General features: G+C 35.6%; 2 protein-coding genes across 4 annotated transcripts in view; both read right to left on the bottom strand.

Moving 5' to 3' along the window:
• Window positions 1-13048: 13048 nt before the first annotated feature.
• On the bottom strand, window positions 13049-18776 carry LOC113229216 (myosin light chain alkali). Of its 2 annotated transcripts, XM_026462740.1 has the most exons (7): window positions 18649-18776; window positions 18295-18322; window positions 16122-16279; window positions 15124-15274; window positions 14082-14168; window positions 13696-13759; window positions 13049-13370 (listed from the first exon to the last, which is right to left on the bottom strand). In XM_026462740.1, exons 1-6 carry the CDS (start codon window positions 18649-18651, stop codon window positions 13734-13736), a joined length of 453 nt encoding a protein of 150 aa, XP_026318525.1. In that variant the 5' UTR covers window positions 18652-18776; the 3' UTR covers window positions 13049-13370; window positions 13696-13733. The 2 variants fall into 2 exon arrangements, with proteins under 2 accessions (XP_026318525.1, XP_026318524.1); XM_026462739.1 differs by lacking the exon at window positions 13696-13759.
• Window positions 18777-20465: 1689 nt separating this feature from the next.
• The window catches only part of LOC113229279, a 12157-nt gene continuing 8045 nt past the window's right edge, over window positions 20466-24577 (bottom strand). Inside the window, exons 5-11 of one of the 2 annotated variants that reach the window (XM_026462822.1) lie at window positions 23331-23786; window positions 23179-23254; window positions 22947-23107; window positions 22591-22743; window positions 22267-22474; window positions 21394-21476; window positions 20466-20582 (exon numbers count right to left, since the gene is read on the bottom strand). In XM_026462822.1, coding sequence (XP_026318607.1) covers window positions 21448-21476; window positions 22267-22474; window positions 22591-22743; window positions 22947-23107; window positions 23179-23254; window positions 23331-23786 — 1083 coding nt within the window. In that variant the 3' untranslated portion in view covers window positions 20466-20582; window positions 21394-21447. The remainder of the gene's footprint in view (window positions 20583-21393; window positions 21477-22266; window positions 22475-22590; window positions 22744-22946; window positions 23108-23178; window positions 23255-23330; window positions 23787-24577) is intronic. The other variant, XM_026462823.1, reaches the window with a different exon arrangement.

Genomic DNA, 24577 nt, shown 5'->3' with positions numbered 1-24577 from the left:
TTGCCACTGGCAAAACAACATAATATCATTTTCGTATTAGAACTGATTACAATACTAAAAACGTCTGTATATACTACACTTTGGCCTATTAAAATTATTTCATAATTTAAAATTTGAAATTTTGATTTTTAAATGTTGAATGTTTAAAAAGATCTACAGGTACGAGTGTACGTACTTCATCTGACTGAGGGATGACTTTTGATTGAAATCGGCTTCTATTATTATTATTACGCACGAAAAATGGCAACATTTTTAATAGACATTTTGCGTATTAAATAGGTTACTACTAAAATACAGCAACTCATGAGTCATGCATTTAAGTATTCGCTCTGTAGCAGAACAAATTTAAAAAAGCTGAGGAAATGTGTAGGCTTTAAAGTGCCAACAATACAAATAGGAAGTACTGCTTCATTGCGAAAGAGCATTAATGCTTCGAAGTGAAGTCCAAGAGACTTTTTCAAGATGTTTATTTGATTATTTATTCTTGGAATTGCCACCTACAAGTAATCTATTTGTAGTTACATTTTGGCGTACGGTCAACGTTCCCAATTTCACTTGCTAATCTTTTATAGTTTAAAATATAAGATAAACAATACACTCGTGATTACATTGACGATAAAAATCCATTAATAGCAATAATCTACAGTTTTGATAATGTACAGTTTAATGTATGAAGTTATGTTAAATTCGTTATAAAGTATCTACACAAAACTCCTGTCCTCCTTCCTCTGCACACGTGTCACATTCCTTGTATATTTGTAAATAAAATTATTAATTACTGATAGTAACACTTATACCCGATTATTATTATCGTGATAAAAAGATCGACTTACACAATCCACAATGTTCAAGAAAATAACGTAGAAGTTGGTGAAAGCGTTAAATAATATCATAGATTTATAATAACAAGTAAGGCTGTAATATAGAGATACGTTACAATTTGTTACAGATCATGCCAAGAAAAACGCCCAGCACAAAGCATATGTAAGGCCGCAAATTCGGAATGGCGGCGCGTACAGAGCGTACAAGATTTGCGCGTACATTGTGTTTTATGATGGATGTATCCAACAAGTTTGCGCGCAATGTACGCGCAAACCTGGAACGCTCCGTTGAACGCGTCACACCGCTTCGAATTTGTGGCCTAAATCTTATAACTTGCAGTTCTTATTACATGAAACAAAAAGTCAATCCATAGACGTGTGTGTGGATTGAGTGACCACACTCTGAAAGAAATTTAGAACATGTCACTAATAAAGCAAGTTAGAGTAACTACCGCAAACAAGGATAATATTAGCGGTCAAACTAATAAAATAATAGCCTATCGTCGCCTTAATATCAAAACCTCGTTTATCCACTGTTTTTTAAAATCCCCTTTTTTAGCTTTAATGTGCAGAAAGATTCAATCCATCTCCTGTTACAACCTTTAAAATTTGCTGGGGCTACAGAATCATTAATAAGTTGTATGTACCTAACCGATTTTTTTAAAGGTTTATTCCCTTTTCTGTAAAATTGTTAAAAGTGGACACAGAAGATTTTATTAGCAAGGCGATGTTATGGAGTATTGGGTAGACCGCGACTGGGCTACTAAACAGTTACTTACAATTCAGGGTAAGTTTCTTTTTTGGTCGCTGTTTGGGCTTGACGCCATATTTCAACCACTGCGATTTCCGTGGCCGAACGGTTACCATGCCTGCCACACTGAAGCCTCAGGTTCGATTCCCGGGCCGGGAGAAATATTTGTATGGCCTATATTTATTTCTCTCGTGAGTTTGGATGTGATTTGTGGTTGTCTATACGTGTGTCCATGGCACCTGCGACACAGGGTTTCCCTAGTGTGGGGCTATGTTGATCATTTGTGAACATTATTGATTTAATAATCCATTTTTCGTTACAAGTATATTACAGTCTAAAATTCCATCCCTGTGTCAATAGACAGTGCAACATTTAATCGATCATTGTGAAGAATTCCTGTGTAACGTTTTTCATGTTTTTGTGTGCTGTGCCACTCAGAGCTTTAAATCGCAAATATCTGAGGGGCACTGCCACTGCGCTCGTCACCCTGAGACATAAGTTGACAAGTCCCATGTGCCTGTAATTTCACCAGCACCCTTACCTTTCAAAACCGGATCACAGTAATGCTGACATTACTGCTTGTCGGTGGAAAGGTGGCAATACTTCCCTATACGAACTCTTTCACAAGGAGCTCTACTGCTACACAGATGATCCGTACAACATCTATTTGGAATTTGACCTTTCGCCCTCCTACATTTCCTAACAATATTCACTTCTCCGGGCTGTTGACACCTTGTCTTATTAAGTGACCTAGATAAAATAGAATTCGATATGACACAAGGAATATTTTCTACTTTGGGTAAAAAGCAAGTATAAGCGAATTCAAATTGTCTAGGTGGTACCATAATTTCGCTTTTAGTTTATTTATAGATCCTATGTCGAACAAATACGACATGTTAACCTCTACCACGACAAACATCACTTAACGACAAGAAAGCAGGCTGATAGATAGCGTCATTCTGAATGAAGCCACATTAATTTGTAACTATATGAACTTTATGCTCCATAAAAACAGATTGGTGTCAATATACGACTCCCACACACTGTTTAGCTAGTTTACAAGTAACATTTGGGACTTTCGATTCAATTGTACTAATTTTCATTTTGGTTAAAGTGATTTTTTTTAGTTTAATAACAGGAGATATGACATATTTGGAGATTTTTTAAATTTAAGTAATTCATATGCCTATATCCTAAACTCTACTTCGAATACAGAGATAGAGAACAAATAATCATTTTTAATTTCACTTGAAATTTAAATGTTACCAATATGTGTAAATTCAAAGGTTTTTACTCTTCTATACAGAACACAAAACTTAATAAGGTAAAAAAAATGTATTTTTATTATTTATATAGCAACACTGATATTTTTTGTGTGTGACAATGCAAGTGGCCTTTTTTTCTCTTCCGATTGTGTTCTTAGGTAATGAGCGTTTCATTCAATTTATTGTTAATAGTTTTAATGTTTCTTAGCCATTTAATTTAAAAAATACTTATGTAATACTTTGTACATTCCTCTAAGCTTTTAACATTTTATTCATTTTACTCGAGTCTTGTAACATGTGTCTATTCCTTATGCAATTTCTCACGATTTCACTCGTCAAAACGTTGAGTAAATACGTTAATGTCTCCATACGCACGCCTACATAGTTTATAAGGCTTCGACGGTTTTCTATTTATATTCTGAGTCAGCTGTTACATCAACAGTTTGCGAGCAACATCAAGTTTTATCGAAGGTCATATCTGTTATAAACTAGATGCAAAAATTACTAGTTGCGTAATTTTGATGACTTTGACCTATACGTAAATCCTTTTAACATTGATGACTTCATGATCAGCATCATCAGTTAATTAGGTTGGGACATTTTTGTTGAATTTCATTTTGCCAGTTGTTGTTTTATATCCATTTAGTAAATTTTTTCTAAAAGTTGTGCTTTAATCGTTATTGCGTAGTAAGTACTTTTTTGTATACTTATTGTAGAAAGCTGCAAAACGTGTATGATATTGTCAGGAACGAGCAAGTCTTTTTCTAGACCAACGAGCCAATGAGGGTAGTGGGACTTGAATTTCGAATTTTCTTCTATTTACAGAACCCTCTCTTACACCATAGAGAGGTTACATACGAAGACTTCTAGCAGCGATGCAAACGTGCGACTGCATCGATGCAAACGCGCAACTGCATCGATGTAGTCGCTTATTTTGAATCATTAAAATCGCGTTTGTGTCGCGTTTGCATCGCGTTTGCATCGCGATTGTATCGCTGCTAAAGTCATTTGTAAGGCGCGACGCAAATGTGTGTCTTGTGTTTATATACACAATAAATTGGCAACTATTGTAGAAGGGAATATTCTATTTTCATACAAATAGCGGTTGCGGTAACTAGGGACAGTGTCCCACTGCCGCAACCGGTGACTGTGTCAATTAAATATCAACTGTATGAAAATAGAACATTTGTTTCTAGTTCCCGGTTGCTTGTATCCAACAGAAGACACACATTTGCACGGCACTTTATGGTAGTCGATTAGCGACTGCATCGCAGTTTGCGACAGAATCGGTACAGACGCGCTGCTAAAAGCCGCTGTGTGTAACCTCTCATAGTGATATGACAAAAACACATGAAATAGATGGTTTATCTTGTTTGTTTATTGTTGGTAATAACATAAATTGGCTTGAAAATTAAGTTTAACATTAGTTAAATGTTAAACAATAAAAAATACTTTACGTAAGCTTAAACTTAGCATCACTGTGGGTTACACATTAAGGGTTACACATTTCATGATTGCTAACAAGCACGACATTTACTGATGCATATTCAATAGACATGCATTGACGGTTAAATTGAGAAGAAATCAACTACTTACATATATTACGGTTCAATGTAACAATTGCATAAATTAATATGATGTAAACCATGTGACACGCATTGCGTTCTGCTGCTGTATTTTTTACTTATACTTATTGTATTGGAATAATTAAAAGTAAAAGTAATAAGTATTGAAAGATTCAAAGAGTAGCAGACATACAAGGAATACAGTAAACAGATATTGGTTTTTAATTCTACTTATAACAAGTAAGTACCTATTTATTTTATTGAATATTATGATGTTTTACTACCACATTCATATTTTTGGGAAAATACTCCACTAGTTTCTTGTTATTATTGATACAAAGATCAGTCAATCATACAGAAAAATTCCTTCGTACCGATTGGACTGTATCGCTCTGCCACCTAAGCTATGGAACGAGAGAGGAAGAAAGAGCAGGCCCTACGAATTTCACTGCGTGCTTGTTGTAGATCTTTGTTGTTTGGTTTTAACGGCTTTTTTGCCGTGGCGCCACGTATGAAATCCTAAGTAAGTTCCTACTTAGTAAAAAATACTATTTCTCTAGTTCTACAAGATCAAGTAAAAGTTTCGAAAGATTGAAAACCGCTTAATGGGGATGAGTTCAAATCTCTTTTTACTTCATCGAAGTTTCTTGTAAGACGGGAATATGTGTTTTAAACATATTGTCTAATATTATGCATGTTTTTACTTAGTATTAATGAGTATGGAGTAGCGTTAAAGTTTAATGTTATAACTGCCTTCAAGGCCGTACGGTTACCATGCCACGCAGTGGTTCCAGGTTCGATTCCCGGACCAGGAGAATTATTTATATGGCCTACAATTATTTCTCTCGTGATTTTGGGTGTAATTTGTGGTTGTCTATATGTGTATCCATGGCATCCGCAACACAGGGTTTCCTTAGTGTGGGGCTATTTTGAGTGTGAGTACTATACAGAGTTATCAATAAAAACAAAGGTTTTCAATCAGTGCATTCTACTTGTTATGATATACGGAGCCAAGACATGGACACTCACGATACAGCTATTCCACCAGTTAAACTCTCTCAGCCAGCTATGGAAGGAGCTATGCTCGGAGTTTCTCTGAAGGACACACAACGGAATGAGGTCATCCGACAGAGAACCAAGGTCGTCGAAATAGCTGATAGAATAAACAAGCTGCGGTGGCAGTGGGCTGGCCATATCTCTCGAAGATCCGATAACCAATTGCGGAAGCGAGTTCTTGAGTGGAGACCACGGTTCAGCACACGTAGTGTAGGACGCCCTCTGTGCAGATGGAGCAACGATTTGCGAAAAGCTGCTGGCAACTGATGGATGTGACAAGTCGAGGACGGCCGAAATGTCCCTTGACTTAATAATAATTCATCAGCTTTTACTTTTGTACAAAAATAAAAATATTTAAACAGATCGCTCTAAACGTTGATAACAAAAAAAAAACGGTAGCATAAATACCAGTGTAAAACGCAGGAGCGGGGGTGGGGATAGCCTTGTCGGAAAGGACGCTTGTGTACGATTGAATCATTTACGTACTACCTTACTACCAAAACAAATCTAAAAACTGTCAGATGGTACAACAATAACTTCAAAGTTTATTTTTGGTAATTTTATTGTTATGGAACAAAAGTTATTGTTTATAATGTTAGTGACATAGTCCTGTGAGGTTGCTATAGCATTTTACAAGTAAACCTATAGGTGTATTCAGTTCTTAAAGTTCAATTAAAATATCGAGTATAAATCCTATCGATATTAATCGATATAAATCCCATCGAGTAATAATCCTAATAAATCCTGAACACATAATAATAAAAACTTGTAGTATATTTTTAAGACAATTTATCAAAGCTTGTAATTAGTAATTAGAAACTTGTATATAAATATTTAAATACTTTGTAAAATATGCAATAATAGTTAATTTACCTGTATTATGTTTGTCCATTGGCTTGTGACCCGACGACTCTTTCACTTCCGCCATATTTTCAACTTTGTGCACTATGCACTCTCACCTGAAATAAAAAGGCATACGTTTGATATAATAGGTCTAATATATTATTTATATTCTTTTTATGATCCCCAGTGACGGGATCAACAAGTCGTGCGCCTGGTGATAAGTGATACGCCGCGTCATAGAAATTGCAGTGCCACTCAGAGCTTTAAATAGCAAAGATTTGAGGAGCACCATCAAATACTTATGTACCGTGAGGGGCACTGCCGCTGCGCCCATCACCCTGAGACATAAGTTAACAAGTCCTATGTGGCTATAATTTCATCAGCACCTTACCCTTCAAAACCGGAACACAGTAATGCTCACATTAGCGCTCGGCGGCAGAAATAGGAAAAGTGGCATTACTACCCTAGACGAACTCTTTCACAAGGAGCTCTACTGCTACTAAAATTATCTCTTACAAGGTTATAAATCTTTGCGATTTAAAGCTCTGAGTGGCACTACAACTGTCATGGATAGGCGTGCCACTTATAATCAGGTGCAGAATTTGTTCGTTCCGTCATCCCTTGACATCATAAAAAAGAATTAACACTGCGTTATGCAACACTGCAATTCGATTTCCTAAGTGTGAGATTTTTGTAAATTACACTTTTTATATATTTTTTGATACAGGACATTTTAATATTGTCACTAATGTTACATATTTTTTGTAGGCAACCACAGGACCCACTTGTTCATTGTTATGAATAGATCTTTTCACACCACGATATTTCACACGCCTTTTATAGGTACGATTTTTAGTTATCTCGGAGCCTCATAACTTTGCTTTTTTTAATAAGAAAACAATTTTCATTCTACTATTTTTCTATGAATCTCGGCAACACTATTGCACTTTTGTATGGAAAATGAAAGAAGTTTTTTTGAGAATTATTTACAATCGAAGAAGTTATTGCATTGTAGAGACCTAGAAGTTTTGGGATAATTAAAAATGTTCTTGTATATCCGTGTTCTCGATGATACTTATGGCTTATTACAATGGAGGTAGTAGTACTATCAACGTGCAAGCAATTTATGTAGGTACTCATATTGTATTCCTCTCTTACAAAGGACTGTGAGACATTGAATTATAATTATAGCTAAGCAAATAAAGGTCAACTTGCGTGTCCATAAAGATATAGGGCAGAACAGCAATGACGTTCCCAAATGCCGCACCCTTTCTACGTTACAATCATTACACCCTTATATTAAAATGCTAATACGGGCGTATATAATACAAATTAAAACATGCATTTCATATTATCAGTGTCATAATATTACGTTTAAAATACAATGTCAGGGGACAATATTCTGATCATAATTATAATATTAACATATCAAGTTCTTAGGCTTCCGCTATTGCTACACATAGGAAAGGAATATTTTTGCGGATCTATGCAAATTTAATTTCTATCCGCGTCACAGAACACATTTAGCCACGTTAAACTGTTGTCTAGCTGATGCCATGGATAAACCTACACAGTCAATTAAGTCTGACAAACCCCAAGTCCTAGCAAAGCCCTTTGCTAGGACTTGGGGTTTGTCCGTTTTCTACCCAGGACGCTGAGAGAGGCCATTGAAATTAAAAAAAGAAACATTCTATATAATTTCAACAGGGAAATTGGTTTCCCCGTACCACCGGTTTGGAATTCAGTATTTCCTCTGATGAAAAATCTCAAGCAGGCGTATTAGTCACTTTTCACATAGTTAAAATAAAATATTTTGCAAAACGTAGGTAGGCTTTGATAAATTAAAAATAAGGTGTATAACAAATTTTGTAACTATAGTTCAGAGTAAAGTGGTTTACATTTATATTAGATAACTGGTTGATGACTTTACCATCTCAGTCAGCCGTGACTATGAGATCAGTAAAGGTCCAAAACATGGACTTGTTTTATAAAACAAGTAATATACGCGATTTATATCCAAAAAATAAGTTTTATTTCCAATAACATTGACGAATATGAATACATAAAATAAACTACTTTACAGTATTTTGTTTTAAATAACTAAATAAAAAAGAAATAAAATACATAAATTAAACTTCTTTACTTTAGTGGTTTCATTTATGTAATTTGAATGCTTAGTAACAACTTAAATATGATAAACAGTCAATTAAGAAAAATAGAGGCAAATGATAAATGTGAATGAGCTGTTGAGAAAAGATAAAGGTATATTGATCAAAAGAACAACATTGCCTTTAAATCTTCCTTAGCTTCACACGTCTATAATAGGCGATTTGAGAAGTGTCTGTGAGGCATCTCTAAGAAATGTGGGAACGAATGACATGAGAAATCAGCAATAGGTGGATTGGTGTTATTACGTTGTCGCTGATGTCATTAATTTCTCCAGCTTGTTACAAAAAGTGTAGATAATGGTTTACTGTAACAAATTTCTTAAGTGCATAGGGTTAAACGATTTTTGTAGTTACAACAGGTTTTTTATCACTATAATATGTTTTTTCTTCTTATAATATTGTTTAATGACTAACTACAAAAGTTGTAAAATATGTCTTGGCTTATTTAAGTAGTGAACTGTGTAATAGGGACATACTTTGTGAGTTTTTCCAATTGGAGAATATTCTAATATTACTTCTTTAACTTTCTCCATTTAGATTATAATGTCAATCTCACGACAACATGCGTGTCTTCGAGATTCGGTTTTTTTGTGATTTTGAACCAAATTTCGGGAATGAGTCCGGCCGATAGGATATTGTATAATGTGATCTGGAGACGTCACAAATGCACTGTTATGCGGTTGTGTTATACCACAGGTCATCGACTCGGTGGTTTCTGATAGTGTAGATAACAGGTTTGTTTGTTGAAAAAATGTTTTTCATTCAAATACGTGTCTTAATTTTAAATTTGCAAAGAAAAAAAGATACATTTTGTTTAAGGCAATGCATTTCATTAGAAGTACCCTGTTTCGCAACCCATTTTGGTCGTTGAACCTAGCGAAAGTTGAAATCAAATTCAATGTTACGAAAATGTTAATCTTCGCATTCAAAAAGTATCAAGAGTAAATGTTTTGAACAACATAGTACCTAATGCTTTTTATTTTTACTTAGTAACTAACTAATAATTGTTTTCACGTAATAAAGGAAATAAAATATTATTAAACATTTTAGAAACTTTCTCATTACACAGACTCCCCTATGATACCCTTTTATTTGTATCACTCCCATATTCCAGAAAATTCTATGCCAAGTTACAGGGGCTCCAACCTTTGTCCCATGACAAAGGTGCTTTTTTGTAATGCTTATGCGCAATTTGGTAACGTTTTCGTACGAAAAACTATTTTCATCTTAACTATGGAGGTTAGTATAGGCGTGAAATAGTAAATATTTTCTTACAGTAAACGGCCTTCGCGACGTTATCACTGATCAGGCAAGCACTCGTAAACACTTCGGGCGACGTTTGAACGAGTCGCGCACTCGCCACTGAGATAAACACTGCCGGATGGAGCCGCGAAAACCCCGGCCGAAGCATTGTGTTGCCAGCGTAGGTGGGAAAAACTACCGACCCTTTATCTTGTCTTTACTTCGTTATTTTGCATGTTTGGCACGTTGAACGCGAGTGCCTACCTACATTCTGTTATCGTATAGTTAACAACATTTTTTATTGTTTTTATTCATTGTTATTATTACTTGCATAATATAGGACTTAGATCCAGTCACGTGTATTGAATGCAGTCAGCTAGATTACTATTCGTGAGAACTAAAAATTAAAATGATAAAACATTTTACATACTTTTTTTCGTATTAGCTGTAGCATACTGTATTATTCTGGATATTATTTGACTGAAATTCCGTTACATGTACATACATTAATACCATTACTTAGGTACAATAAATTACAGCAATCAAATCTAACTATATAACTAACTATATAAGTATATAAAATTGTTTAGTGTCAAAATACTACTCTGACTTTTTTATAAAAAAGTGACAAAATACTAATCTGAATGACGTGCCTACATATTTGTTACTGAATTTCCAGTTTTACTAAATTTTAAGCAATATTTTGGTGTTATCTCTCTGTTGCCAGTAGAAAATGAAATACTTTAAAATATGCAACACAGCAATTGTAAAACTACCTTGTGAAGTTTTATGTGCATTCGTAATCGGTAAGCATACATACGTAATGTGCATATGTACATAAGAAAAAATCGGAATAAGCAGAGATATTTATATAAGGAAGTGTATATCAGAGGGAGGTATTATTACTTAAAGTTTAGGTAAAATTTTCTGTCTTTTCGTATTCTCTACTCATAAGTGAGGAAATTTTCATACTTTGCAATACCGATCCACAGCTTCACACACAGCGAACTCTGAAGCGCGACACGATCACACCCGAACAACTTCCGATGAAAGCCGAACGGCCGTATCGAGCCGGGAAAACGTTTCCCGCGCCATTTTCTCTGGCGCGTGGTGCAACATTTTGGCAAACACCCCGACTATATTACTCAAGTCTATAGACAAAGTACTGGGCAGGGCCGCCCCTGCTTTGAATGGGCATTGTCCAGTTAATTATGTAGGTTTGTCATCGATTTGGGACAGCGATTTGAATTTTTTTTTGTCTAAGTTTTTGAATGAGTAGTATATCAGGTAGAATTGCTTTGATCACAGACCACTGATTTTAAAAATCAGTGGTCTGTGATCTTTATTGTGGTCTGTGAACACTGAAGATCCGAGTTTCTTCAGTAAAAGGATCTTACTTAACAACGGACCTACCCATAGGTGAATTTGATTTTTATTTCTCCTGTTTATTACATGCTTCTGCTCCTACATATTATATTTTATTGCACCTGCATGCAAGCAGTAAACCCCCAACTCATTTTTGCATTTAAATTCTATAAGATCTGTTTTCACAACAACTCAAACGTTTCCATCCCATATAACAAGCTGGTTTCCTTAGAGGATGGAAAAAAAGTTGATTTCTGACTGATCTATCAATTATTCCATTCTGACCTTAGAGAATGGAAAAAAATAAAGGAATTCTGATATCCGATAATCGCCGATTCGATATACAAATCCATAGTTGATAAAGGGGCTCACTGTATTTCACATTTGACATCCCCAGGTATGAATGACTGTTAACTCTTGACCGGCAATCGATTATCGGATTAGTAAAAGCTCTAAGCCCCGCACGGTTGTTAAGCGTGTAGGTAGGCCGATCAGAAATCTATACAACTAAAGTATTAAGCAAGCATCAAACGCACTAAGCGCAGTTATACCTAATACGCTTTCACATTCATATGGCGAACGGTTGCAGAGTGGAATCCCTTGCCTATAGACATATTCCCAGAATGCTATAACTTGGACCTTTTCAAGGCGGGAGGCATTATTTGGGTGTGCATGCTCCATCATCGACCTCGTTGTCACTTGACATCAGGTGAGCTGGGATCAAAGTTTGGAGGTTTGACGAACTCTGTGGTCGCTTCTACAACGGTTTTCATGGTGTCGCCATTTCTGAGGTCCCGGGTTCGATCCCTTGCCGGGATGTAGAAAACTAACTTTCTATATTGCCTCGGGCCTGGGTGTTTGTTATTTCCGTCGTTATTTCCGATTTCCATAACACAAGTGCTTTAGTCACTTACTTTGGAATCAGAACAACGTATGTGATGTCTAATATTTATTTAAATGCGCACTTATTCTATAATAAAAAAGACGCACGACAATATACTATATACCTACACTCAATGATCTTATATACCTACGTAACCTACGTACACTTGTACCCGCGCCGGTCACAGCCTCTTTTTCAAAATTTGTTGAAGTCTGCGACCTGCGACTAATTCGTAATTATTTTGCCATGCGCTACTTAGTATTCTTATTTTTATTATTATTTTACTTTAGAGTCACTTTCTAGTATACTTACCGTGTATGCTGCGAATAAACTTATACTCAAACTTTTCGTGCCACTTACTCAATCCCATTTGTTACCGTTCCGACAACCTGTGCCTCAAAATTCCGTTGCTGTTACTCATAGTACAGGGAATTCCATAGTTTGAGACCAGGCAATTGGTGTGGTTTTGTGGCACATAATATTATTATATAGACAAATTAGGACCCGTATACAAAGTCAAACCATGTAGCGGACTCTCTACTTTGCAGAACCTATCGATTGTACGAGGACCAATACCTAGAGATAGTTTTTCCTGTTGGTTAGGATGTCATACGAGCGTTGCATAGTAGGTACAAGGCTTATACTCTATAGTACGAGGTGAACGGCCTCAATGTATCTTAAGAGCATCTTTTTCTTGCCATTCAATTCTGTAGAAAATTTGTGTATTCTTTTACGAGATACTTAAGAAATCCTCACGCTAAACCTTTCTAGTACTCATCGCCTCTCGATGAAATATAGGCTCAAGAAAATTTACTCGGTGAGTGTTAATATGCATGTAGTTGTAATTTTTTTTATTCATATCAAAAAATCGCAATTTATTGTCAACGGAGGCAAAACTCATAACATAGAACAATAAGTAAAAATTTTACTGAATTCATTTACTGTATAATGCTATCGAAAGTTAATTGAAGATAACACAAAAGTGAAAATTTTTAACAGTTTATTATAAAATAATTTACGGTTTTTTGTATTTTTGTCATTATAAACGTACTTAATAAATAATAATAAATTTAAAAGACACGTACAACGTGTGTTTTACAGTTTTTAATCTTATTTTAGTATGTACAGTAATAGATGATGTGTTGTACAAACATAATCGTTGTTGTAGTAAAGTATAAAAAGGGGTAGTCCGTATCTAGGTTGGTGCATACGGGGTGTCGACGGGGGTAGGGAGGAGGAACAGCGAGCGCTGGCCGCGGGGCGCGGATGCGCGGGCTGTGACCTGCGCCCACGCCTCTCCGCCCGGCGTCCGGCGCAAGAGCGCCCACCTCGCCGTCTTAGCCCTCCGCGGGCGCCTCCCCCTCCTCCGCTGGTTTGGCGCCCCAACCGTCGCACATTTTCCGGAGGAAAGCTGTGAATGCGCACAATGTACATATTAATAAAATTTATAACATCATATTTCAAATTAGAGTCATTATAACACGAGTCAGCTTTGTTATTATCGATCATCATCTTGTTAACAAAACTTGTTTAGCATTGCGTGAAATATTATCAATAAAATAAAGAATGTATTAGCCGTGAATTTGTAGTTAAACGTTAAGGTTTGTGTCAATAATATAAGCGAGTAAAACAAAGTAGATAACATCGAGTATAGTAAGGTAAGAAGTGATAAGCTTGAGTCCACAGGAAGCAAAAACGAAGATTCAGCAGTAACAACAGCCTGTAAGTTCACTTACGATCTTATAACTAAAGATATGATGTGATGTGACGTCTTCTACGCCATGACCTTCTTCAGGAATGCTGTAAAGGGACAACACGTCAACAGGGAACACACACACACACACATAGGAACTACGAAATCTACATATGGGAATTGTGCCCATCTGTGTATTTGTGATTTAAAGATCTAATGAGGCAATCTACGAGTATACTACAGTTTGGGGAAGAGGTAATTCTATCGTCACATTTAATGGGTGCACTACTAAGTACTTGTACAAAAAAATATTTACGTGTATGAGGTTAACAGACGACTACACATAGGGAATTAAGTTTTTTAAGGAAAATGTCTAAAAATAACTACTGAATATTAAATTATTGAACAGCAAATGTACAAAAAACTTACGCGCGTAAGGAATCATGCCATCATCATCTTCAGGATCCATGCAGTCCTTCACAACTTCGTCGACTTCTTTGTCCTCCAATTTCTCACCTGGAGAAAGTGATAAGTTATCCAGCTATAGTTAACCAGCTTTTACTCTGTTTAGTACTAGGTACAAGTTCTTTGTGGATCCGTTCACTTACTACTTCATCTCCTATGTGTATTTTATATGAGAAAAACATGAAATAGAGATGCACCTAAACAATAACAAAACCGTTAACACCTGTACATAAATCCGAATTTTAAGAGAAGATTCTGCTATCGAATAAACATAAAGAAAAATAACAACAATGGTAGGTATTTGCGTATAATATGTACCTACACGAGGAGATAGAATATATTGTAAATTTTCTTATACATACAAATTCATCATTCAGTTGTCAATTCTAGATACATGAAACGAAGTGGCATAGAGCCAAATTTTACTAGTGGATTGTCGTATTGCCAAGATAACATTGACGGCCAACCGATGGTCAACTCATGGCCAACTGGAATAACGTGTAATGCCAAATTCAAGATTGACACTTCAAAGCATGCAACAAAATCTGATTTATGTATTCTAAAATTGTCTAGCATTGTCGAAAATTTCATCTCACGGATGATTTACGTTCGCGGTTACAACACTTCTAGTAAGCTTAGCTTATATTTATTGTAAAATATGTAGTAAATGACATAAAATAACTAAACGGTTATTATGTCAAATAAACCTTATTTATATACTTCTTTCTTGAAAGTTTACGACACCAGACACCGAGCAAAACATAATGTAAACGTAGAAAAAGAAAAACATTATCCCTCTTGATCTAATTTAGTAAAGTGTTCGCTGTTAGCTAGTTAGTGTGTCACCATAGCACAGTCCGCTACGGGTCATAGGTAGGCTAAGCTATAAGGAAATAAATTGTGAATAACCTCTCTAATAGTCGCCAACGTAATGCTAGACAATCTATGGATATAAAGTTATACGGAGACAATATAATCTTAGTAAGTTTAAATATTACATACTGACCTAGTGCCATAAGTGTGTGTGTAAGCTCAGCGCCAAGCATCAGACCATTCTCATTCTTGTCGTACAGCTTCAGACATTCAAGGAAGTCCTCGTAGCAGCCCTGGTCTTTGTCTTTCTTTGCTTGGCTGTAGATGGGAAGGAACTCTTCAAGCTGGAATAGAATAATAAATATTTAGATAAATAGAATATTTTTCATGGTGTGCAAAATTGAAATTCTTCTAATCGTGCTTAGTAAATCAAAGGAGAAGAATCCAAAGTGTTAAATAAGTTTCAAAATTTCATCCATTTAGGTTTCAATCCGACGCTTGAAAGGCAAAATTGGATAAGCGACACTTTTGGTTATATTGAGTTATATCTACCGTTGGAATCAGTTAATGTTTCCGATTCCAACGGTATATACAACTTAATATCACCCAAAAGTGTCGCTTATCCCATTTTACTTTTTAGGCGTTGAATCTATAATGTATCCGCGTAATATGTATTTAAATCAATTGTGTAAAAGTGACTCAAATAGAGCTACCACATTCAAACCACACTGAACAAATTTGTCCCACATTTTAAATTTATCCCATATAAATCTTATCGAATGGTTTACTTGTACCATACACCGATTTACATATATGTGTTGATGACATGATTACAAAAAACTTAAACCAGTTGTTTGGCATGAGCTCCCCTTACTTGCTCTACAAGATACCTCAAAAAGAAGAACTTGGAATTGATGCTGCCATCACTTTTAACAACTAACAATAACGAAACTGGTTGGTAACGAAATGGTTTACATTACTGAGCTCTAATCATGTTCAGTATAAGTCACTAACTTTAACATTCTGTACCTAACGGTGAAGAAAAACGTCGTGATCAAATTTGCACGTTGGAGAAAATTTACAAAATTGTTCGAAGAGTCTACAAACCGCATTGGGCGATGTGGTAAACTATGGCTCAAAACCGAGTGCGAGTGTCTACTTATGATGATGAAGATCATGAATGAAACTTACTGTAAGGAACTTTTCGCCCTTCTTCTTGGTGCCGCCGAGCTTTTCGATGGTCGCCAATATGGGGTTGGAATTGAGCGCCCTCAGGACATCGCCAAGGTTGTAAGCGTCAATCTTGCCGCTACCGTCGAAGTCGTAAATTGAGAAGGCGAAGGATGCCTCTGCAAATTCCCATTTGTTCACAATAGTAGCGGGGTAAATTATATGGATTACAAAGTTATCAAGCGCATTTATGGTCTTATTAAGGCTAATGAGAGTGTTTTAAAGTTAATATTACCTCAACTAGCATCTGAATGCATTTACAATATCCAAGTCAAAATAATAGGACGGGGACTCTTGCAGTCAGATCAAGAACTATTTGCCATATTAATACTTTAGTTAGGGTAAGTTAAGGTCATGGAAGAGCTACTGTGGTCCAACTCATTTCATCATGAATTTATTAATTTTAGCACGACCACAATCATTCACACTAGTACAATAATAGCTTACACACTCATAGCTCCGTACTAGGGAAACCCTGTGTCGTGGGTGACGTGGACACCCACAACTCAGGAGATAAATAAATGTAGGCTATACATATATTTCTCCCGGCCCGGGAATTGAACCCAGAACCTCTGCGTGGCAGATCAGCATGGTAACCGTTCGGCCGCGGTGGCAGTAAAGTCAAATTATCTTCGAAAATTATCTATTAGTATAGTTATGATATGAACATTAGTGCTATTTATTATTTAACATCTTCTCTTCCCAGTGTGTCAGTTGATGTCATCGAACTCGGTTCTCGGATACAGCTGTCCATATCAAAAAGCATGTTTTTACTATTAACATGTTATTATTATTTTTTTATTTATTCAAAAGAGAATAAGAACTTACACTAAAACTTATAGTAAAACTACTTTCTAAGCCCCCTATTATTATAATATTTGTTATAGTCTATGTATTCTCGTTATAATGGCCTTTATAGTGCTGTTTACTTGGCTATATCAGATTTTCTTGGTTGAATCGCTGTGTCCAAAACATCTGACTTCTGTATTATAGAAACGACAACCTATTTGTACAATGCTGGCATAATGCCGCAATCCCATTTACTTGGCAGCAGTAATTTAATTCAAAATGTATTTTTGTAATTGTAGATCGTGTTGTTTTCCCATTATTTAATTTTCATTAAAAGAGATTCCACAGTCATTAATATTTGCGATGAAAATTTATAACATTTTTTTATAAAATCTCAATTGAACGGACAGGTAAGGCGTGTGGGAGGCGGAGGCCAGCGAGTGGGCGTACATTCTTTGCCCAGAATAATTCTTTCCTCCACGTTTCGACGGACCGACTGACTGACTCACGCGCTAATTATATCCCGATTGTAACTGTGCCCTAATTTTAACCGCCTGCTCACTACTCACTGTTCACTATCCACTGAATTTATAACTTCGAAATATTAAAGAAGTAGAGATCAATTTAAAAATATATAATTCGATTCTAAAGATAATGGTTATTAAATGTTTCATTCTTATAAACAAACAGAGGTAAAATAAATAGCAGAAATTATATTCTCCAAACTAATTCCACGTCGTTTTCATTGATTATTCACAGTAAAATCTGACCGATGCACAAAAGAACGTCTCATCTAATAAGGTACGGTGACCTTAATAATGATAACAGACATAAATGTATAATGTATGTGATTTAGTCCCGATTAATGACAGATTAATGACAGATGTGCTGTTTGAAGTTCACACACCAAAATGCGAAAGCTCGCTTGCAATGAAATTCGAGTGGAGTTTCTCTGTTTGGGCGGGCGGCGCGCGCGCCTTGTGACGTGGGCGGTTAAATTTAGAACGTAGCGCACGGGTAGCGTGGCCGTGCCACTGGCTCCACCGCCGGCATCTCTTAGCAACGAACGCCTTTTATGAGAATGGGCGCTAAACTTAGATGTTACGATGCTTACTCCGATTACATTTACATAATCTTATTACAGCAAACGTATCGACCCTATATACTAAATATCACCACATAAAGTCTTAGACCGTATGTCAATGTTAGGCTTCCAGTCAAAATTTATTCATGATGTGGATGTATTAGCTGTCAGATCAATGCCCCATGTGTTGGTGAAGGACGTGAGATCGTTGCTCCAAACCAATTAGTAAACATTGATAAGTACTCCACACAACGTACTCACTTTCGATGTCGATTTTGCTGAGGTCGCTCTGAAAATGACCAAAAACATTTCGTTATTTTCTTTTGATAACTGTGGATACGTGTGGTGTTGAGATAAGTTGAGGTGTAGACCACGGCGCACCGGCCGTAACCATTTGTGTGAATGTTGTCAATGTTGTTTCACTGTTTTGCACAACACTTTCAATTTAAGCTGTTGATAAAATTTTAGCAAACATCGCGCCGCTCTCGAGCTTCCGATCAGTGGGAAACGTATCACGAGAACCAAAACGCGTTCATTATCACTTTTCAGGTTAACAGTCCGTTTATCACACTGTATTCCTTTTCACATTTTCACTGGCTTCAGTAGATGACTCACCATTTTGTGTGGTGTTGGTTCCCTCCCGGTCTTCACTGGCAGACGTTCAGACAAGAAGTGGGGCTCGGCGACTTTTCACAAGACTGTTTTAACTGACTTAGATGGCGCACCCATCTGGATATTTGAGATTTGGCCCAGGAATCCGCGACCGTTCTATTTTCGCTAACGTCCGTCCTGCTCTACCACACTACGATCGTATATGCACGCTATAGGTAAGAGGAAGATGAAAGGTATTTTTACATATCATATTATGAAATTGACGAGCTAACACCTATTCCAATGCAACCTTTGAGAACCAAAAAATGTATCTCTTAAAATAAAATTATCACGAATCTTTTGTTTCCACGTTACTTAATGATCACGTCCAAATTATACAAGGATTCATAACAATATATCTTACAAAAATGTATACAAAGGTCATGAAGGCTGTTTTAATTATTTTAAATTAGTTTATATATACTTTTTATGTTTCCAACATCTATGACCTCATGGCAAATGGTAAATGAAATATATAAAATGAACACTACACTAGTTTTAATGCATGGCGTTGCATGCATATAATGTTATAGTTACAGCTGTAACTATAACGAAGCTAAAATTGTTTTATGAGAAAATCGTAACAAGACTTACACCTCTTTGTCACCGAATAAGAAGCTGGTAAATTTACATTTACGCTAAACTATTTCGATCGGATCCATGTCGTCCAACCAACGCGCCTAAATGTACGTAGGTAGCGTTTCTACAATATAATATTACGTGGCTATAACTAGAGAGCACGATTTACATAATTCTAGACTAAATTACTTCATTCAAATAGATTTCAAATAGAAATCGTACATTTCAGATATATTAGATGGTGATAAAGTGGTATAAACACGGGATAGAGGTATTGTTGCGATACGCGATATGTTTTTTCATTATATCATCAACCCTTTTATATGCCCCACTGCTGGGCACAAGTCTCCATTCAGGCGAGGGTTTTAGGCCATGCTGGCACAATGCGGTTTGGAGACACGTTTTCCGACGGTTGTGAACCTTCTTCGACGTGCAGGTTTCATTATGATGTTTTCCTTCGCTGAAAAGCTCATTTTAAATTAAATTTAACACAAATCCCGATAAACTCACAGGTGCGAGTGCGAATTCGAACCCACGGCCTCTGCTTGAGAGGCAGTTAGGTCAACCATTAGCACCACGACTACCACGACCTACATACTACGATACCACGACTTCATATATGGGATATATTTTCAATGCTTAAAATTCGTTAACGAAAAGTAATTTTCTACGGATCTAAAAGATCTCGAAACAAAAATATAAAACAAACACATCAGCCTTACCTATTCGATACAATCAGAATTATTTTTAATATTGAATATTGGAATTACACACGTAATACTTACATAAGTATTAGAGTGGTGATAGTTTTTTGGTGAAATTACGGGCACATGGGACTTGTCACCTTATGTCTGACGGGCGCAGTGGCAGTGACCCTAAGATCTTTGCGATTTAAAGCTCTGAGTGGCACTGCAACTGTTACGGATAGGCGTGTCGCTTACCACCAGGTGCACGACTTGTTCGCCCCGTCGCTTGATATTATAAAAATAATCCAAACTTTAGAATGTGGCTTAACATACACTCATACATATCGTCACTGGAAAGGCGAAATTACTAACCTCCATAAGGCCAAAATGGCGCTTTGGTACTTTCGCCTTTCCATCGACAATATTTCATTAAGTAATTAAAAAGCAATAATTTGTTACTATTTAATTTACCATTAAAATAAACAACTTAATATTTGTTAAATTACTTATAAATTATTCAATATTTTTTACTATTAAGTATGCATATTCATGTTACTCAAGTTTTCATTCTTCAATCGTTAACCGTTAAACTAAACCAAAATACGTAATACTTCTTTGTTTCTAAACTTCGACCTGAAATGAGAAAATAATTATAACTTTAAAAAAAAAATAAAAAGTCGACCTCAAAAGTTCGTCAAATTACAATTATTTGTCAAGTTGTACTGTTAACGGAAAATCGGTGAAATCCAATAAACGGATTCATCCCTTAATTTGCCAACCTTACAGGTGGAATATTTTCTTTAAATTTGAATGGGACCTCTACCCGAGGTATTTCATTTCTAACAAAAAAAGAATCATTGAAATCGATTCACAAATGTCGGAGTAATCGCGTAACATACATAAAAAAACAGTCGAATGAAGAACCTCCTCCTTTTTGAAGTCGGTTAAAAATAGATACACTTCATACTTATTTCATAAAGACATATCAATATTAAATAATTATGTAGCTCAATGTTGTTAATAAATATCGTTGGTGTTACAAACGTCACTCGCTTTTTCGTCATATTCATCTGACGTAGATACATTTTACGATCAAAAATTGCCAGAAATAATAAACTTAATGTAAATCTAGCTAAGCTTCATAGTTACAAGGTTCACTTCCTCAACCACAAGGAAAACAACGTAATTTTTATTAATCTGGGACTCAATCGCTAGCAATCTTGGATTTGTTGGTATTACACATAAAAATAAAAATAGGTTTAATTGTTACTAGTCCAATGTCATCAATGTGATACAGGGATGACAATCTAACATAGTTTCTATTTATAAATAGCCAGAGTAAATAACAGAGATCACATGTGACTACGAGCTTTTTTTCTTTTTGTTCCATAAAAATAAGTTACTAGACTATATTATATTCATTGTGAAGTTGGTATATACTTACTTGTATTTTTGCATACAATTCGCAATGCAGTTCTAAATAAATATTCTTTTTAATCTAATAATAATCTTCTAATGCGAGTTTTTCTGAAAAACAAATTAATAATTCAAATAATTTATATTTTAGGAGCCAGGATATGTTGTACCTACATGTTGTTTAATGAGATGTTTTATAAAGTATGTAAATAGATATCTTATATGGTTATTATCAACATCGATGTTAAAAAAGTAAAACATCTTAAGAATAAAAATTAAGTTCGACAGAGACAGTAATGCTAAATAAATAATAAAAATTTTGCATTCATAAATTATTCATAATATACCAGAAAATTATTTTCCAGAAAGTGCCGAATAATTATAAATACTATTAATTAACAGAGTAAGTGACTATGTAACCAATAACGCATTAATAAGACAAATAAAAACATTATACTACTAATGTAATACGTTATGCCCGAACATTTGAGATAAGTTCGACTTGAACAGATTTTAGGCGAATTGACGACGATATTTAGCTTCTTTAAATAATGTTGTGTTACGTGATCGAAATGTAAAAGGTAGGGTGAGGTAGACCTTGACGTATATTATATATCTCGATCAGACTAGTGATGTCCTTCTAAGGCCAGGTTCAGAACGCGTATAATATATTGATATGAGTGAGGGAAGTGAAACAAGTTGGTCAGGTTATACATGGCTCATAGACGGACTCCCATATATCGACTTTATTCTAGTTTCTATCAGCATCAACTAAATGAAATGTTTCTTAGTCAAATTTATCTATAAGTATATAGGTAGTATATAGGTAGTATATAGGTTATCGTTAATTAACAACATATTTCTTGGAGCACGACGTGACTAACTCTGAAAACAAGCTCACCGCTCGGATCAGGCGTCATTTCGAAAGTATACTCTTTCCATTTTGCCGAATTAACCATAGCCTCGTTGACAGTATTAAACTTCCAGACTACCGAGCGGGGTGCTCCAGGAGAGTACAAGTGACGCTGATCCAGGAGACTAGCAGCACGACGGCGAGCCTCAGGGGACAGGGGACATATCCCTCGAATTGAGCCAGCACCACGAGAATCCTGAGTAAAAAAAGTTGATGAGAGTAGGCTTCTACGTAGCTACTTAGTTCTGGTTGTTAATATACCAGAAAATTCTTAAAGTTAAAAGGTGTCTGTGTAGAAGTTTGACATTATACCTTACGTCTTCCCGGTGTCTTACGTCGCCACCATCCTCGAAGACAAGATAGCAGTCGAGCTCCTGTGGTGCGGCATCGACTCACCAAGCTACTCTTACTCTTTCGCGACACCGCAGACACAGCAGAAGTTGCCATTAATTCTTTGTTTTCTTCCTGTTAGAAACCACAAAATATATGCATAAACAGAAAAAATATAGCCAAAATAAATACTTTGTTTACACCATCAATTCAAACTAAAAATAATAAAAAAGAAGCCTCTTATTCTATGAATACTTCAGTTTGGTATTATTATAAAACATACCTACATATTTTAATAGTTACAACTTTTATAACTTTGTACGATTTAAATGTACTACCTGTACTAGTTCTCCATGCACAGACAAATTGTCCACCGAATCTAAGGTATTGTTAGCTAATTCAACATCCTGCATAGCCAACGCCTTAGGATCTTGAAATAAAGCATCAGCTTCATCGTCAGTGCCTTGCTCTTGTTCGTAGTCACCTATTGTATAGGTTTCTTTATTTACTTTCGTTTTACCATTTTCGCTTGATAATAAAATTATTTTAGTATATTTATTCGTTACTTACGATTTAAGGTCAAGTAAGCATTTTCGTAACGAGTCACATCTTCTTTTTCTTGTACATCATTTGCCGAATCGGTAACCTACAACACAAAGCGCTAATGTGTTTGTTTGTTGTAGTGTATTGAAGCACTTTAATATACTGTGAGAATCAAATACCTCAGTAAATTTGGGAGCTTCTTTTTCTATCATATTTTCGATTATCTCGACTACTTTCCCTTCATTAGCTACGCATTCATTTTCAACGTAAAACGCTACATCTTTACCCAGGTCACCAGAGAAAGCTTCCGTTAAGAATGAATAACCAGTCTGCTCAGAACTCTTTAAAGATTTTTCCGGGTCTTGCGATTCTTGCGCTTCACAAATTTGAAACTCTTGACCCAAAGCAATATTAAAAGCGGTATTAACATAAGATTCCATTATTTTAGATATGTCTTCAGTCAGCAATTCATTATCAGTCAGCAATTCATTACGTGCGAAATCGTTTTGTACTACGGCCATATCGTCACAGATATCCTCTTGCTCTTTTCCTTTGCGATATGAGCGAGGTTCTACCTCACTCATATCGAAAAGGTGGTTTATGAACAAGGATGTTGAATTACTCAGGTCTTCTAGCTGGTGGAAGAAACATTTGGTAAAAATATTACACAGATATATACTTATACGACCTACCTATATCATATAAATTGCTAAGCTTTATGTGACTATAATAGTGTTATGATATTTTATTATTAATGTTGTTCATATACATATACATACATAGTCATGAATAGCTTTTAAATTTAAGCACTTGGTGATATGTCAGCCCACGTTCAGACAGGAACGGGACGAACTCCGTTTATTGTAATTACACAAACCATTGCGAGTTATTTTCCACATTCGAATTCAACATCTAAATGACTTAGTTTGGGGTTAGAAAATCAGAAATGGTTGCGAGTTAAAAATAGTCGAAATTGAATACTAACAACAAAATTAAAATATTTAGTCCTGCATTAGAACGTTAGACGGCATTTTGGAACTTAGATTGAGGCGAGGTACAGTCAAGAGCACATCAAGCTAGACACTTTGTAGGGGAGCGTGGGGGAATGGGAGCCTACTAAGGAAAACTGACAATAAAAGTCATAATTTAGGTAATTTAAATTTGTATTAGTTATGAACGTACGCTTCACATATCTGGGTACTTGATAATCACAGAAAAAATGTGAAATTAAAATAAAATATTTGGTTAAAAAAGAAAAAACTAAAACATGTCATTCGGTCTCATTACCCCACAGTTCGTGAAATGGGAGCCGGTAAGAATCCCGTATGTCAAATGGGAGCCATTATATATAATCAGTCTGAAAAAAAATTAAAGTAATAAAATATATATATATATATATATATATATATATATATATATATATATT

This window comes from Hyposmocoma kahamanoa, unplaced genomic scaffold (assembly GCF_003589595.1).
Source record: "Hyposmocoma kahamanoa isolate Upper Pololo Valley unplaced genomic scaffold, ASM358959v1 296, whole genome shotgun sequence".
Lineage (NCBI taxonomy): Eukaryota > Metazoa > Arthropoda > Insecta > Lepidoptera > Cosmopterigidae > Hyposmocoma > Hyposmocoma kahamanoa.
The sequence above is the reverse complement of the archived record's forward strand: the minus strand, read 5'-3'. Positions and strand labels throughout refer to the sequence as shown.